This window comes from Ptychodera flava, chromosome 20 (assembly GCF_041260155.1).
Source record: "Ptychodera flava strain L36383 chromosome 20, AS_Pfla_20210202, whole genome shotgun sequence".
NCBI lineage: Eukaryota > Metazoa > Hemichordata > Enteropneusta > Ptychoderidae > Ptychodera > Ptychodera flava.
The window spans coordinates 28,414,059-28,431,303 of record NC_091947.1 but is presented as its reverse complement, the minus strand read 5'-3'; the positions used below and the strand labels follow the sequence as shown (position 1 = coordinate 28,431,303).

At 37.9% G+C, this 17,245-nt stretch overlaps 2 protein-coding genes across 3 annotated transcripts; one reads left to right on the top strand and one right to left on the bottom strand.

The window, feature by feature from the left end:
• Positions 1-1,424: 1,424 nt before the first annotated feature.
• LOC139120504 (exonuclease 1-like) lies at positions 1,425-8,630 on the top strand. The gene is made up of 9 exons (XM_070684965.1): positions 1,425-1,557; positions 2,009-2,181; positions 3,177-3,296; positions 3,538-3,661; positions 4,184-4,321; positions 4,666-4,875; positions 5,165-5,352; positions 5,683-5,779; positions 6,149-8,630. The coding sequence occupies exons 2-9, from the start codon at positions 2,084-2,086 to the stop codon at positions 6,491-6,493; spliced, it is 1,320 nt and encodes a 439-aa protein (XP_070541066.1). The 5' UTR covers positions 1,425-1,557; positions 2,009-2,083; the 3' UTR covers positions 6,494-8,630.
• Positions 4,921-16,866, bottom strand: LOC139120502 (uncharacterized). Of its 2 annotated transcripts, none has more exons than XM_070684963.1 (13): positions 16,757-16,866; positions 13,912-14,023; positions 13,548-13,740; positions 12,428-13,314; positions 11,804-11,980; positions 11,361-11,447; positions 10,374-11,088; positions 9,876-10,024; positions 9,497-9,667; positions 8,876-9,139; positions 8,051-8,330; positions 7,392-7,604; positions 4,921-7,246 (listed from the first exon to the last, which is right to left on the bottom strand). In XM_070684963.1, exons 1-7 carry the CDS (start codon positions 16,795-16,797, stop codon positions 10,507-10,509), a joined length of 2,079 nt encoding a protein of 692 aa, XP_070541064.1. In that variant the 5' UTR covers positions 16,798-16,866; the 3' UTR covers positions 4,921-7,246; positions 7,392-7,604; positions 8,051-8,330; positions 8,876-9,139; positions 9,497-9,667; positions 9,876-10,024; positions 10,374-10,506. The 2 variants fall into 2 exon arrangements, with proteins under 2 accessions (XP_070541064.1, XP_070541065.1); XM_070684964.1 differs by having other exon boundaries at positions 4,921-7,184.
• Positions 16,867-17,245: the final 379 nt, after the last annotated feature.

The following is a 17,245-nucleotide window of genomic DNA, read 5'->3' as shown; positions in this document are numbered from 1 at the left end:
GTGTAAATTACGAGATTGGTGGATGTGGATGGACATCTTGCGTGCGTTTGGTCTTTGTCTGACATGCATGTTGTTTCGATCTCCTTTTTACTGTGCAGGGGAGAATGAATTACGTTCCTCATGGGTTTCAAATATGTAAAAAATACGAAGTTTTGAGTGGATTTACGATTTCGTTTGCAAAATTACGAGCGAAAATTTCAGCTTCCCATTTCATCGGCGCGACCGTGCAAGAAACCTCAGTCTCCTGCTACCTCCATGATCACATGTTATACCACACGAACATGAGGCCTCTGAAACACTGTGTGTAACTAAGCGTGTGGAAATTTTCGTAGTGTTTTTTCTCATTGAATTTGGCAAATTATCAGCAAAAAACTCAATAATTCAAGGTATCCCTTTCTTCTTAATCGCTTCCTGGAGTTTCAAAGTCATACCAACGAAAATGAGTGAAAAATTTCGGTGCAAAAATCGTGCATCGGCGAGAGTAGAGACTGAGAGTATTCATACAGAAATAGCCCATGATTCGAGCTTGGTTTTCGTGTTTTTCGTTTGAATTTTGGCCAAATAGTCGCTTTTTAGCGGGTTTTGAAATTTTTAAAGCATCTAAAAACATTAAAATGACTTTTCATTAACAAACGAAATAAAAAACTGAGAAATTCAATTATTTATCTACAAAATAAAAATATTTTTGGCAAGTGAATCATGCAGCTAAAAAGTGAACAATCAATGTTTTGGATGAGTACATAGTGTGAGCGATTTTCGTGGGGATTCCCCGACCGTTCGTTCATTGCTGTGGCGGTCAGTTTCTGTGAAACGGGATGAAATTTTCTTTCAGGCGAGGCGTTTCAAGTTACTCTTGAGAAAAGTTACTTATTTATCAGTTGTTGTTTTACTGTTTCATGACACATGTTTTTGATTCAATCACTTGTTGACCTGAAAAACAACGATATTTAGTACTCTTTTTCAACAGACTTTTTATAGTAAGTAGCCGCGGTAACAGCTGTCAAAATACTATCGTTTTCAAAGTACATTTTGACTGAACTTTGTAAATGAACATTATGAACCATCGTGTAATGTGTGCTCTCGCTGTCGCTCGTAACTTTCGTAAATTACGAACAAAAATGAAAATTTACGAAAAAAAATGAATGCCCGATCGGCCATTTACGAACGATTTTGTTATTTTTGAAGCCTGATTTTCTGTCAAGATTGTGAATTCCGGGGAAATACTGTCATATCTCGTCTTTCAAAACCTACGCTGCCCCTATCATCGGCGCATCGACACATGGTGATAGCTGGCTTTGGACTTTGACCTGTGATAACAGGAGCATGCGCGAAAAGGTTTCAAGATCCCCGGGTCTTGTAATCTCATATTGGTGTGTCATGCATTACCACCCCATTACGCAGGCGGTGTGGGTCGTGTCGCAAAGCACCATGGGTAATTTCCAAGGCCTTGCTCGCATTTTGAACCCAGTACGCAAGCGGCTCACTTCCGGCCAAGAAACGTGCTCCAGCAAGGCTGTGTTTCGCGTTTGTTCTCCGTATGTTAAAACATCTTTGAAGGTAAGAAACTTATTTATTCGTGTTTTCATTCTACTTGTCTGTCATTGTGATTCAGTCATGGGTCTATTCGAACCGATTCAGCCACGGGTTACGGCTCGGCGTGAAGCATACAAAATTACAATCGTCCTGCGTACGGCCTACGGGAAGCACAAAGAGCTGACCGGGCCATTGTGTTGTGGGGCCCGTACGTTGTGATTTAGCGACTCGTGCTCTAAAGTTCGTTCGATAGAGGTGTTTTAAATGACGAATGGAGACGGTGGTCCCGAAATACGTGAAACGTTGTAACAACAGTGGTCATCTTTATTTTTTATGTTACTTATTTAGTGGAGATATGCATCAAATGAAGTGTATAAAAGCTACAAGCTATGTGTTCGTCCGTAAATAAAACGTTTGCTATCCTGTAATGAAGCATTATGATAACAATGCTATTTTTTCTTGCCGTGTATATTAGGTCCCTTGTTGAAATGGGTATAAAAAATTTATTACCAAAACTAACCAATGCCAGCAAGAGGGTTACTTTGAGGAGATGAGGGGCAGTGTAATTGCTGTTGATGCTTCAATGCTATTGCACAGAGGGGCATACGGTTGTGCTGCAGATCTTTGTTGTGGAAATGTCACAGACAGGTAAGACTTAATCCCCATCGAGTGTAAAACTTAGATGTACTACATTTTACATGAAGCAGTTACTTTAGAAAATGTCAGCCTTCCTGACTTGGTTTTCAGTCTTGCATAATTGTGTTACCCCAGAAGAGACAGTCTGCTTTGTGTTTATATCTATGTTTGTTTAATGGGATTAACAGACTTCTTGAGTTGACTAAAGCAGTGCAGGGCTCGAAATTAACTTTTTTCCCTGGTAGTCCACTCGGGCTACCATTTTTTGAAGTTGGTAGCCAAGTGACAATGGCTGGTAGCCCATGCATATTTTAATTTAGGGAATTTTTTTCAAAAACAAGAGAAGAAAAAGCTATTTTTCAAGATTCTGCCCATGAAGTGAATTTTCTAGTCATTTGATGTGACTACTTGCATACCTTTATTACCCAAAGGAAACTGGTATAACGGACAACAGTGTTACTAAAACGTTTGGTGACCAATCATTGTATTGACAACCCGTTTCATTCTCAGAGTTGCATGCCAATTTTGATAGTCGTCATGGCAATGTCCACCACCTTCTCAGCAGGGCTAAAAATAGACCGTTGGCTTTCTGTAGTAGGGAGAAGTTTGTGATTGATATATTTCGATCAAAAATGCAATGAGAATACATTTTCATTGGCAATCATTTTCTGTGCCTGTCATCCAACTACATCAGTTTAGATATTGAAACTTTGTAATGCAAAGTTCCATCGCAAGATCGTCTTTGCAATTTGCAGAACAAAGTCATGGTCTGGCCTTACTGTGTCCAGCATTTAGCTCGTCCAAAAGTGAAAGACCAGATATGGCACGCCAAGTACTGACTGAATTTCATTGTCCCAGGCTTTGGTAGTCCATGTGGGCTACCATTTCATGGACTTTGGTAGCCCCAGGGAAAAGTTGGTAGTCTGTGGACGCGGGACTACCGCTAATTTCGAGCCCTGCAGTGGTACTTGTTTTTCACTAAATTCTAGGAATTTTTTTTGTTTCAGCTTTGTAAAGTACGTGATGAAGTGGTTAGATGCACTGAAAGCCCATGGTATTCAGCCAATATTGGTATTTGATGGCATTCCATTACCAGCTAAGAAAGATGTAGATGACACACGTAAAAGGTCTGTGTACATTTCTTGTTTCATAATCTCAATGCTCCACAGAACTACCTTGAATAGAAGAATTTCGCATGAAGACATACAACATTCACAAAATCTCAAAGCTTTCATTGAGTGCACAGTTTTTATTAGCTTTTTTTACAATTATTCTGTATTATCATGTGGTGCCTTCATTCACATCAAGACCATTTACAGTCTTTATATTTGCCTTGCTCATGGGTCATTTTTACTGATATTAAAACAGAGAACGTGCAGCGGCCATTACTAGAGGAAAAGCGTTATTACAAGAAAATAAAATTCAAGAAGCCAATATTCAGTTTCAAAGAGGGGTCACAGTGACATTTCAAATGGTGACTGCAGTCATAAAGGTAAATTATCACGAGAACTTAGGGTATCGTGTATTTAAAATTCATTTCCCACCATTCCCGGTTGTTATAATTGACTATATTATCCACTGCAAGATTACATTTGTGTATGTGTGACCTAATGTTAAAAACAGGTTTGGCCTTTCCAGAGCATTCAGTCATGTTGGTCAAAGTATTGTGCAGAAATTTAGTATGCAGAAATTAGTTCTGCTTGTGAAGTAATCCCTGTAAAGTCAAATGGTGTATGTGACTTATGTGCATTGTCAGTGTTGACATTTGAATTCTATTCAGGACTAAAATTCATTCATCAACAGTAACAATCTTTAATATATATACAGGTTGTGTTGATAAGTTGAACACTGGGCATTTCAACATGTTATACCGGTATGGATTTGAACAAGAAACTGAAGTAAATACACAGAGCAAAAACACTAAAAAAATCATCAAACTTACAGCTACTGTCCCTTTAATATACATCTGTTGATGTGAATTTACTTACTAGTAACACAAGTGTTTCAATTACAGGCAGTGCAGCAAACAGAATACTATTACATTGTTGCTCCTTACGAGGCTGATGCCCAAATGGCTTACATGGCTAGAAGAGGTATTGTTGATTTTGTTATGACCGAAGATTCAGACCTTTTGGCATATGGGGCTCCTAAGGTACAGATGTTTATGAGGATATAGCGACTGATATGTTCATGCAAATGTACTAAAAACTTGTAAACAGTGGCTTTCAACTATTGATTGCTAGTACTCCCTTCATTGGACTGACTGCTGTACCTACAGGAGTGTGTTATCCTAGACTTTTCTCACTCTACTGTTTATGATGTTATTCACTGTACGTAGTATGACACAGTGTAAGGAATCAGCTTTGTTTAGACTGCATGGAAACCAATACATGACAGAACACCACCTTAGTAATGTGTGATACATGTTTTATCGTATCAGTATTGTCTGGTTACTTCACAGTTACCAGTAAATGCTGTACTCTCATTTTATCCTAGGTACTGTTTAAGGCACGTTTAGAAGATGGCGGAGGAATTCTCATAGAACAGGAGAAGCTACATCTTTGTTTTGAATTCCCATGGACTTTTGAAAAGTTTGTCTGGTTGTGTATCCTACTGGGGTGTGACTATTTGAAAAATATAAATAATGTTGGTTTTGTCGCAGCAACCAAATTTCTCATGGCAACTGGTGACAAAGATATTTTTGAGGTAATGACTCATTTTATAAGATTTAAACTTATGACAATGCTAGTGTTGTATGTTTGAAAGTACTTTTATTCAATATGGACAGTACATACATGAAGGGATACCCACGGTGTCAGTATTCACTCAGTGGTGACAGGAACACTTCAGACGCAAATGTCAGGTGTACAAAGTTCCTTTGACAGTTCCAGAGTGAACAGCTACCGTACACAGCTTGACAAGTTTTACATAACAATGAACTGTACACAGCAGATGCATGGCTGATGATGACCTTATAGTGTTATGTTCATTTCAGACCCTGCCATACATATCAGTCATACTAAAGAAATCGTTGCAGATACCACATAACTACGGCCACCAGTTTCGGGTTGCATTATATACATTCAAACACCAGCTGATATACGACATTAACAACAAGTACCTGGCACCTGTAACAGCATATCCAAATGGTAATGATCACCGTGACTATCCACAAGCTGGAACGTATCCTTTCACATGATTTGCATCAATCTTGACATTGTTTGCACAATATTGTACACATTGTATTGTACCTACTTGGAATAAATGTCATGTAAATATTACATATACTGCATTGTTCGATGTAAATTGTACACTTGAGTCGTGTGATTGTGATACAAACAGAATACAAAATAGCTGTGATTACAAGTTTTAACATTTGCCTTGAATCAAACATTGGTTGATTGAGGCAGTGAAGGAGATGACTATGGAAATTGCAGGTTATCATGTGACAATGTTATGTTCCTAGACACAAAAGACCAATCAATGTTAAAATGCATTTAACAATAAATTCAGAAAATTGAGTCCGTCCAAAGTGCTTGAAGTGGCAGTTGGAAATATTGATACAAGCAACTTCAAGACAGTAAATTCATTCACACCATCTGCCTTGTTGGTGAGTATTACTGTGCTGGTCTCTTGGTATATGTTATATAGCAGGGGCCTTATTAGCTCACATCATCAGTTGTCTGTGTGTATATGTAGGTAACATATATTTGTTGATCCTCTGCACATCTTTAGAACAGCTACATGTATCACCTTAAAATTTTTGTTGATTCAAGATAAGTAGTATATCTCCTTAAATGAATTGGTCTGCATATGCATTGAAGATTGTCCATTTTTTTAAAAATCTGACTGCTACTATTCACTGTGCTTTGATATTCACTTCATGGTTACCTTTTATAGTAGGGTACATAATGGTGAATTTATCCTGACATGTTGGACTTTTACTACCTTTAATTCAATTAAATTTTCTTTATCATAGGACCCAAAATCCATATTTGTGACAGTGGAAAGAGTGGACAATATGATTACATGGACGCTACCATGCTGCCCTGTTATAACGCTTCATCTAAGGACAGTGAACATCAAAACTGATTGTAATGCCTACAAAACTGTAAAAGGTGTGATGAATGCAGCAGACATTCAAGTTAATTTAATGTCTGTACCATGTAAGATCCTGTGTAGTGCTCATTGTAATGTAACAATAAATGCAACCAATTATGTAAATTTATGGCAATGGAAACCCTGTAACGATGTTACTATTACTGGATCAGTCACCACATCTGAGTCTGGTAATTCTATCCTAGATAGGTGCATCGGTGTCTGATTCATTAGGATCTCTAGAAATTTCTAGCCAGTTATCTGAAGATACTGATACTGAACAAAATGTTGAACATAGTCTGCAGTTTAAGGTTTTAGGGGTGACCAAAGATAACTCTCGCCAATCTACCCTTGAAGAGGCTTTTGTTAGGATGGAGGATAACAATGAAAACATCTCAGTTCGTTTGAGTCCAGAACCAGAAAATGCATTTGACAAAGATGCCATAGCTGTGTATATTAATCTAGACACTGAGTGGAAAAAAATTGGATACATAGCCTCTGAACTAACACAGTATGTTCATCCTCCACTCAGAAGAAATTGTATTACAAATGTAGAGTTGAGTCATGTGAGGTATAGAACAACATTTAGAGAGATGGGATTTTATGCGACATTACGTATCACCCGCAAAGGTCAATGGGAACAAGTAGTTGTTCATAAAAGTCTATCAGTGAGGTAATTGTTGTGTAGTTTTACTGATCAACGGCCACGTTTGGTGGAGGTGGCAGCAGTTCAGGCAGGCTGTGAAATTCTGCTCTAACTGACAGAGCTCCACGTCTTGGAAGGCTGGCTCTGTTGGCATGAAATACACCGGGATCCGCCCGTCTCTCTATGCGCATTCGATCAAGTCTTTCAATGCCCTGTCTTGAAGGTTCGTTGAATGAAGGCAATTCACCAATTGTGTAGCGATCCTCTGTTCCTGTCCAATAATAAAAAGGAAGATCTGCATCTAGTCGCTTGCTGAATTCGTTACAAATTTTCCTGTAATAAAAATTCTATGGTCATTATGGTTTCACGGAGCAAGAAACTACTGTTTAGCACACTGAACACAAATAATGACAAATTGCAAAAAGTTACAGATAGTGTAAATTCCACTGAATGAACTGCCCACAGCAAATATACTAACCTTGTGTTATCCTTGAATGTTTTATGATCAAATATTCTGCCAAACATATTGTGGATAATTGAAAAAAAACCTTCCACGTCATCTGTGGTTGATGCCCGAGGATGCTCTGGTCCATACAAGTCATTCAATTTCCTTCAGTGTTCCAGACTTTCAACATTTGCTATTATAGCAACTACCACCTCTCTTGTTAATCCCTTGATCCCTTTCAGTGGCCTGTGTGAAATACAATAATCAAAACTATCACATAATTATGGCTAGGCCAGGGCAATGTAATGTGTACTGCATACACAATTTTTTGTTTGGTTGCAAGGTTGCAATCATCAGTGTCGGTTGTTTATATTAAATATCCATTGATTAGTAATATTGCTGTAAAAAACAGGGTGCATTAGTCCTGTGTTGCAGCTCACTTTAGATTCCAAGTGATGTCTTTTGACCCCGATTTATTATTGCTAAACAGACAATCCTTGGCTTGTGTTGAACTGAAACATGTGTTGAAGTCAGTCTGCATAATGTGTATTGTTATTGTCAAAAGATAATTTCAGTCTTGATTCTTATTTACTTGTAAATGATAGCAATTCTCTTATGCATGTAGGCTGTGTTTGTATGGTATGTGTAAAAAGAACAAGAATTGTCCTTTTGAAAGAGAACTTATCACATACCTAAGTGGATCAATTGTACTGTAATCCCTATCATACCAGTACCAAGGCATCCAATCCTCAAGTAGGAAATCCAGCATATCAATATTGTATTGACTTCTTGTAGCTTCTGTGAGGCCTCGCCCATCTATGGCTTTGTGCCAATTTGCCATAATTCTGACAAAACGAGCCTCCTCATGGTAGTTTTTTGACTCAAAGAAAGCAGCTACAGCAGGTGACAGCAGCCTTTCAACATCTTGCACATTTTGCTTCCTTCTCCCAGTAAGGGCTGTATAAGTAAGTCCTAAAAATTTAACAAAACCTCGTGCATTCATTTACTGAGTATTGTTCAAATTTGCAGTATAATCATATTTATTGTGAACAGTGATTGATACACAAGAAGGTGTTTTGAGAGAAGTTGTATTTGCAATGCTAAGCATTAATTTACCAAGATTTTCACTTTTTTTACACAGTGAAATACACTTTAGTATAATACAGCATAAATATCTTTTTTTATATTTTTATAATTGTTTACATTTCTGTGGTTGACCACATGACCTGTACTGACAATGATCAAGAGCATAAGTAAAGATATGTTACAGGACTTTTTTATTTTCTTGGTTTCATGCCCAGTATTCATATTTTGAATACTGTGTGTATGTCAGTCTGTCTGTATGTGTGCATGCATGCATGTCTGTCTGTCTGTATGTATGTATGTACAAGCATTGTTCTAGATCTTCGAGACGTTTGAATTTAAGTTCAGCTAAAAGCTGAAAATAACACTGGATACTGTACATTTGACCTTTTTGGATTTTAATTGGTCAATTTACTTTAAAAACTAAGATTTACCTGTATTAGGGTCATGCAAAGCTTCAACAAATCTTCTTAAATCTACTGGGACTGATCCTGCACGTGTACAATGGCCAATTCTTTTGAAGACATGGCCATGATCTTCCCTTGCATGTTCTTCAACTCCTGTTATATTGCTGACCTCAGGTATGTACAAGTACTTGGAAAAGTCTATGCCATCTTCTTTAAAAGCCTTCACTTTATGGCGAAATAGGTACACTGTCATCAGGCTCTTTAAACATTCACTCTGTGTTTCACTTTTACCTTAATAAGCATAATCATACGATATGAAGAAATTAGCCATTTTCATGGCCCGTGTGTGACATGACTGTTTTGTTTTTCTGATGTCTGAGTGTTATTGTTAGGTTACAAATTCTGCACACATTAACAGTTGCAGTTTGAATACTGTATTGACTTGCCACTTACTATCTCATTTTGAAACACTACTTTGTATTTCTGTTGAAAAAAAATGTTCAATTTTGACTTCATATACATTTGAAAATATTGGGATTTTGGGTCATGTAAGGTCATGAAAGTGACCAATTACATTATATATCTAACTGTGTGTGGTGGTCAAAATATGAAAGATGTAACAGAAAAAAATTGGAGAAATTAAAGTACCTGGTATCCATGTATGAGGATCATAACTGAATGGAAACAGTTTTCTCTTTAATACTCTGATGGCCTCATTGAACCCCACATCCTCATTATCCATAAATAATGCCAACCATTTAACATCTGATAGCGGGACTGCTGGGTGATGGATGAGGGGGATAGTCGGAACATCATTACCTTGAATTAAAGCAAAGAATTAATTTGCAGCAGATGGCCTTTAATTGATGATTGTTACCAGTACAGCACTACTTAGTATCAGGTTGATAGTACACCATGTGACAAATATTAGCAAATTGTAGAAGTAAATGAAAAGTGGGAGATAAGATCAACCTTCTTGAAAAAATTTCACTAGCTATGTTGTGTATCTGTGATAAAGTATGCTTACCATACTGTTTTGCTGTTAGGAACTGGGCAATTTCATTACTGTGTATACCTCTTGCCTCAGCCTTGCTGTCCATGATGAGCTGGATAACAGACAGGGGTCTTGAAGCTCCCTTGTTCTTAGAGAATTAAATTCCCCATCAGTTACAAATCCTGTCAACAGTAAATTTAAATAAAGTTTACATGTATTGTGAGACAAGTATGGACAATGAACTCACAAAAGGGTCATAGTATTGAAGTACTGACATGACAATGTGACAAGAGTGACAAGTACATGGACTTGCAGGGAATACATTCGCCCATCCAATATAAGTACTCCATGCAGACTACTGCAGTGTTCTATAGAAGAATTGCGCAAAGAAGTCAGTGGTTGCAGTACAAACAAATTATTATATATAGTATATAGAAATACATGCATCGCACATGGTGGTGTTTGTATTGTGGTGGGTTCAATTTCAAGGTTTCAACTATTACAAAAAGTAAGAAAGTCTAACACACTTACCTACAGCAACCATATCTAAACTATTCATTTCCCGTACCAGTTCTTCTTTCAGTTTCTGTAACTTGGAGTCTGTTAGGGATTTGTATGGCATCATCCTACAGGGACTGCATATGGTTTCATATTTCTTTTCTCATCAGAGACCATGAAAACCATTAAATGAGTTGCAGCTTCCCTCTTCTTCATTATTACGCCTTGACGTAATTCTTGAGGCTCTTCCGAAATCTGCACAAACAACCACTGATGTTGAGAACATGAATTCTGTCTGTGATTCGTTCTCTGATTCTGTTGCCTCACATTTCAACCTTCTATTTTCTTTTTCTAGCTGTTCAAACTCTTCAATGTTCCATGCAAGGGCAAACAGGCTTTCTTCAGACACACTGTGCTGCTTCTGCTTTTTCCTGTAAACATCTCTGGCATTTAGAAGCCCTTTCTGAAGGAAATTGCTGTCCTGAACCAATAAAAGAGTCACTGTTTCAAGATCCTGTTTGACCCTTGCTAATTCCCTTCTCTCCTTCAAACCAATTCCCTCAACAAACTGTAAATTCTGTAAGTACTTCTTGTGTTCTTCCTGCAAATTCCCTTCACCCAGGTCCACATCACCCGACCACTCATGTTTCATTGACTCGCGCAGTCCAGCATGTAAATCAGTTCCATCTGCTTTAATCCACCACCGTCCATCAGGAATCTTCTTTTTTAAAGCCTCTAAAACTTTACGCTGTATGTTAAAACAAAATTTGCATTTCATTAATGATTCTATGTTACTGAACATAATGAAGGTATAGTAACAGATATCTAGGTGCAGTGACAAGTGATAAAAATAAGCTTCACAGGTTTATTTAGAAGTGAAAAGCCTAGACTGAAGTATAATCAAAGGACTACTTGATACACAATAGCGTCATATTAAGTTTCATATACCATCCTTTATTGTATGATCTGGCTTACTGTACTGTGTAAAGAAAACACCATGCAAGTGAAAAAGATGCTGACCTGGATCCCCGTTTCTCTTGAGTGGCCACTTCTTTCAATCCTCCTTGTGATGGTTCTCTTTGACACTCCAACAATGTTCACTTTGGCCTATATATGGATAGAATTATAATGATTGCACTAAGCTAAATAAAAATGTTGACAGACACCAATCTCACTATTAATGCAGCAACATCCTGTTCTTAGGCATGTTCAACCTACCCTGAAATATTTCATTTGCATGACCATGATGCATGCATCACAAATATTTTGCATTGTTAACATGTTTTGGTAAGCTCATTAAACATTCTCAACATGTCATACATACACACATACATGCATACATACATACATACATTCACACATACAGACAGACAGTCGTAGATATTGCCAATGGGGACTAAACCTAACTTTATGTCAGAATGACTATTTTTAAGGATGCATTTAGCACTTGTTCATTTACCTACCTGGAGGGTATTTCCTTGGAAGCCCTTTTTACCACTACTCTGTTGAGCAACATCATGAGCAACTTCAGGGTTTCCATCACATATGTCTATCTGCTCACCCGCTTCAATAGTATTCCATACACCAGTTATGGTATCATCACCTCTATCAGTGGACGAACATTGGATACTGGAGAAATGCTGGAGTGTTAAACAGAAAACGAATACCTATTTACCTCAGTCACCTGAAAACTGTACATCACTACTGGCAATTTATTGAAGGAAATTTTGAACTCTCAAACAAAAACACATTTATTATTGATACATAGGGTACAGCAGCCGTATGCAGTAAAACTTTACAACATTGCTCTCAGATACAACCCTGTTTTTATGCATGTTTTTATACACCTACTGCCATTCATGTGCTCAATTCATTTCGAATTTATTTATAGTTCAGGGGGTCCCAATACAAACAGCATATTTAACTTGGTCTTTGCCTGAGTATCTGGAGCCTTCTATTTTTAGCAAGATGCCACTATCACTTCTATAATTTATATAAAAATTAACAATATATAAAAATCTACAATTGTATTCTGATTCCACTCCATACAGGCTATTGCAGAAGAATGTATGAAATTGCCCTCTTACCTGTGTATTTTCCCTGTCACATGTTTGATCTTGAAAGCTAGAAGCACAGGATGCTGCCTCCTCCATTCTTTGTAATTCTTGTCTTACTATTGAATTCACTTCCATTGCTTTGGCCAAGATATCATCTTCGGGCACATTTACACTGACAGCAGAGTTGGATTCTTTAGGTGGTAGATTTTCCGATTCTTCAAGTTCAAGGTCTTCTTCTTCATTACTTTGCAACTCATTGTACGACCACATTGGCCCACAGTGAAGGGATAACCACCTATTACCAAAGTGGCTGTACATGGTTTCAAGATATTGCTGATACTTTTCTGGACACCTAACATCCTTGATAGAGTCTACTGCAAAGAACTTGATATTATATGCCAACATTGGCCAAGGCATTCTGCTCAAGGGTAGGCGCGGACACTCACTATCTTGTCTTTTGACACCTAGAGCTTTAGTCAGGTGATAAACAGTGTTTTCTTGTTCATGGCTCTTCAATGTCTGCAGTGCTTTCGATAATAAATCTATGGAGTCCAATGGAACAAATGGGGGAACTAACTCTGAAGAAACATTTTCAATTAAATATTGTTGGAATAATTGAGTTAGGAGACTAATTTTCTGTTTCGTTGATAATTTTGTGAAGCCAACAAGTGTATTATTGAAGTACTCCCCACGACTCTGTGTAGGATTGGTAAATTTAATTGGACTGAAGGCAGCCATTGGTGATGATGGAAAGGGACTCGCAGATGCCTTTTTTGGTGTTGAGGTTGGTTGCAGCCATGTATTCATAACGGCACTGAAGTCGTCCATGTAGGAAATGTTAAAATGATTTTCAGCATCGTCAATGGTCTTAAATCTTCCTTGCAGGGTTTTACTCACACGTGTCCTACATGCATTCCCTAAAACATAAAAAAAAAATTTACAGAAAAAAATTCTATGTATGTCATGCAAGATAATTAACCATTCATTCTGTTAAAAAACATGTCACTCATTTTTTTTTCAATTCCCCACAAGAACACATTTCTACTTGTAAGGTACACATAAAATGTACCTGGAAGTCAACTACAAAACACACTAGTTTCAAGCAACATGTATATAATCCATATTTACTGCAATAGATCCACTATTTTACCTTCACGCCTGTGTTCCCCGGTTTTTTCACTGACAGCAGCAGCACAACAACTCCAAAATTCTGTGTTATGCATACTGGGCCATTGTGAAGAACCATGTTCACTACTGTAATACAGTGCCACATACTCGACAAGGGCAGCATCCTCCTGGAAAGTCCAAGGTCGTCGTTTTGCACTAACTGGATTTGGAGGGGCCTAAAGAATTATAGTTATAGAGAGAAGCAATAAATTCATCCATTAATTAACTGATTAATTAAACAACTGGCATTCCAAAACAACAACAAAGCAAGCTGTGACTAAGACTTGAGTCCATCCTCTTCAATTATTTACAGTACTTTGTACAGTGTCATACAGTATCATACTTACAAAATCTTGGTGAAAGAGAGATCTACGCCTGGTGGATTGACGTTCATGTTCAGTAATTCTTTGTTTCTTCAGATGTCTCGGTGTTGGGTCCTGGTCTCGTGGATGAATGTTGCTATGTACGAAAAAAATGTACATGAAGTCAATATGTAATAGGAGAATCACCTATATTTACTCACAGACAAAGTCCGTGATTTAATGAACATGACATTAGACATACGAATATAAATTGACCATGGACGTGTACGTGAGCTCTCATAACAGGAAATTTTGTGAGTCAGACTTTCCTTGTGCTGTGTTTGCCTATGGAGGTAAGAAAAGACTAACCTCCATGGTTTGCCCATGCAGCTGTTGGCCCATAGCTGTGGTGTTTTCAGACGGGTTTTTACCTTTTTTGGGGGGCAGTGATTTTGACTTTCACGACTTTTTAAACCGCACCACAGCTATGAGAAAATCCCATAGGCGAGACTCCAAATCCGCCCGCATGTACCCTTTGCGCAAGTTTTGTCGACGATATTTCGAAAATTTCACGTTCAAATCACAATCTGCTGACACTAATCCATAGCCGGCTCTACTACCTCCATGCCACGATCAAAATTTCGCACAAAATTCACCGCGGCATCTTCGCACAGTTGCACTCGATTGTGAGTTACATAGGCGAAGCACAGGCCATACTACATAAGGGATGGACCATTAGACCTTGGGAGGGGGGGGGGTGGTCACAATGAAATTGTGAAAATTTTTTTTTTACAATTGTAATTTCTGAAATTTTTTTTTCCCATTGAGATTAGCTGTGCAAATTTTTTTTTTAGAGTAAATTTTCAGAATTATATTTTTTTTTTAGTTCTTCGCTGTCTGAAGATAAAGAGGGCAAACATGTGGTGCCAAGCATCACAAGCAGCCACGCAAGCGGTCACGGGGGGGGGGGGGGGGAGGTCAGGAGAGGGTGTCCCCCTGCTGCTGTTGGAGCTTTAAATGGTGTTATGGTGTTATTTGGTGGCACTTGGGGAGTATTTTTGCGGGGGGAGGTCAGGAGGGGGTGTCCCCCTCCTGCCGTTGGAGCTTTTGAAAATAGAGATTAAAATGGTGTTATTTGGTGGCACTTGGGGAGTATTTTTGCGGGGGAGGTCAGGAGGGGGGTGTCCCCCTCCTGCTGTTGGAGCTTTTGAAAAATATAGATAAAAATGGTGTTATTTGGTGGCACTTTGGGAGCATTTTTTTCAAATTACACATCTTCCTCTGAAACATGGTCTTCTTGCTCCTCAGTAGCTTCCTATAGTTTTGAAAATTGACTGTTTGGGTTTCCTGGCTTCCCTTCCTACTGCGTGGTGAAATGGCTTCATTCACCCCACCAAACATCATGCATATCTCATGATTTACAATTGATTTTGACAAGCTGAGAAGCTAAAGTAAGCTAAATAATATAGTTAAATTTGCATATTTGTGTTTTTAGAGCAATTGTTGCCCTTTTTTGATCAAAACATCTATTTCTCTGTAGCAGCATGTCCAAATTGATTGGATGTGTATAGATGTGTTGAAATTTCAATATTTGTCTTTTTAGGGCAATTTATGCCATTCATGGTCAAAAAATCTGTATTCTCTGAAAGGGCTTGTCCAATTTCTTTGAAATTTGCTACACAAAAACGATTATTCATGCAGATTTATTCAGTATTTGCTATCGAGAAACTTTCAAAGTTCAACCCCTTTTGTGTGTTTTTGTGTTGGGATTTGTTGGATAGATGGCATTCTATGTAGTGTATTGTTGAATGTTAAAACATGTGTTGCTGTTGTTTTTTGAGGCTGTTTTTTTGAGAAAAAAGAATTGAAAATGCCTTTTTAAAAGCAAAATAATACATAATGACTTGATATGTTGTTTTATCATTATTGACGTGTTTCTACTTGTTCACCCATTCTTGCATTCATCATTGCAATAAAATGCTGTGAAAAAAATGAAACTGATGTGGCCTGCATCTGTTTACCTTGATCTTAAAAGGCAAATACAACTTTCTGTCTTGACAACCATACCATAGTTTCAATGTTTTACCTAGTGTACCTGCTTGGTTTGTACGCAGGAAACGAGTAGAAAACAGGCTCTATAATTTCATAATTTTCAAGTGATCAGAATACAAAAGTCCTGAAAAGATAAGATAATCACAACTTCCAGTATAAGGGATACAGTCACTCTAAATGTATAAATTAAAATTAAAAATGTTCGGGAGGATGTACTAAAAAATACAGAAAGTTGCTTTCTGTCGGTAAAATCTAAAAAAAATTCAAAATTTTAAAGACTTTTGCAGATTTTTTTTTTACGCCTTTGTCTTCTTATTTATTTTTTTTTTATTTTGCAAACTAGTTTGAAGATTTTTTTTTCCTAACTTTCTGTTCTGAAATTTTTTTTTTCTGTTTTTGACCACCCCCCTCCCAAGATCTAATGGTCCGTCCCTAAGACACTGTCGACAGCCCGTCGACCACATAAACAAAACTCACTATAACACAAACATTTTAAACGCTAACGTTAACGATCATCGGATGGGGCGCTTAGGGGCGCTTTATTAATTTTACGTTGTTATAGACATGAAAAGCACTGTACTGTGTTCAGAAACGGTATCGCCCGCACCGTTTTAGTGCTAGCGGTGCATAAACACAGCTAATTAACTTTCTCTGTCGTCATGTAAATCACTATCATCGTAAGTCAGTAGGTCGATGTCAACCCGGTGTATAACGTTAATTTAATCGTTCCGAAGGGATGGAAAATGAGTCTTAACTAGCTTTTTAAGGTATCGTTTTGAATATCAAGCATTGTCACTTGAACGATCAATTAACTAGCAAAAACTGACGTTTCTCTTACCTTTCCCGCTGCCGAATTTCCGAGTCCGTGTATTCCGCCATTGTGGATTTTACTGCGCTCTGATTGGTCAATTTAGCGATCGCGCGAGGGCGTATGTCATGACCCACACCGCCTGCATGAGCGTCTTGGCATCACTTCTAGAAGAATGACGTATTAGTTCTCGCGTGATTCGCGCGATTTGTCATAGTTCTCGCATGATTTCATGCGTTTCACGTTTTTTCATACCGTTATTTTTACTTCGGGTTTACGAGGCTCTAAAAAGTCTAGGGTCGGGGGTTTAAAATTGGTTGGGTCGGGTAATCGGAACAGCACATATTTTTTTGTTTGGCCTAATATCAAACAGCCATAGCTGCAAACTGGCGCAAAATGGTTTTGATCCATGCAGAAGCTTGTATAGGGAGATCGAATGGAGATAGCACAGCAGGTACAGTGTATGTTTTCTGACCAAAGTACCTCAGAGTTTTCCAAGGGATATTGGAAGATTGGAGG

Excerpts from the sequence above, each read along its gene's own strand:
- LOC139120504 (XM_070684965.1), top strand. The coding sequence starts at position 2,084 with ATGAGGGGCAGTGTAATTGCTGTTGATGCTTCAATGCTATTGCACAGA. Across the intron at positions 3,297-3,537 it reads GTAGATGACACACGTAAAAG|AGAACGTGCAGCGGCCATTA; the intron begins GTCTGTGTACAT and ends ATATTAAAACAG. Across the intron at positions 4,876-5,164 it reads GTGACAAAGATATTTTTGAG|ACCCTGCCATACATATCAGT; the intron begins GTAATGACTCAT and ends TGTTCATTTCAG.
- LOC139120502 (XM_070684963.1), bottom strand. The coding sequence starts at position 16,797 with ATGGCGGAATACACGGACTCGGAAATTCGGCAGCGGGAAAG. Across the intron at positions 13,741-13,911 it reads CTCTCTTTCACCAAGATTTT|GCCCCTCCAAATCCAGTTAG; the intron begins GTAAGTATGATA and ends ATAATTCTTTAG. Across the intron at positions 11,981-12,427 it reads GTGACAGGGAAAATACACAG|CATTTCTCCAGTATCCAATG; the intron begins GTAAGAGGGCAA and ends TTAACACTCCAG.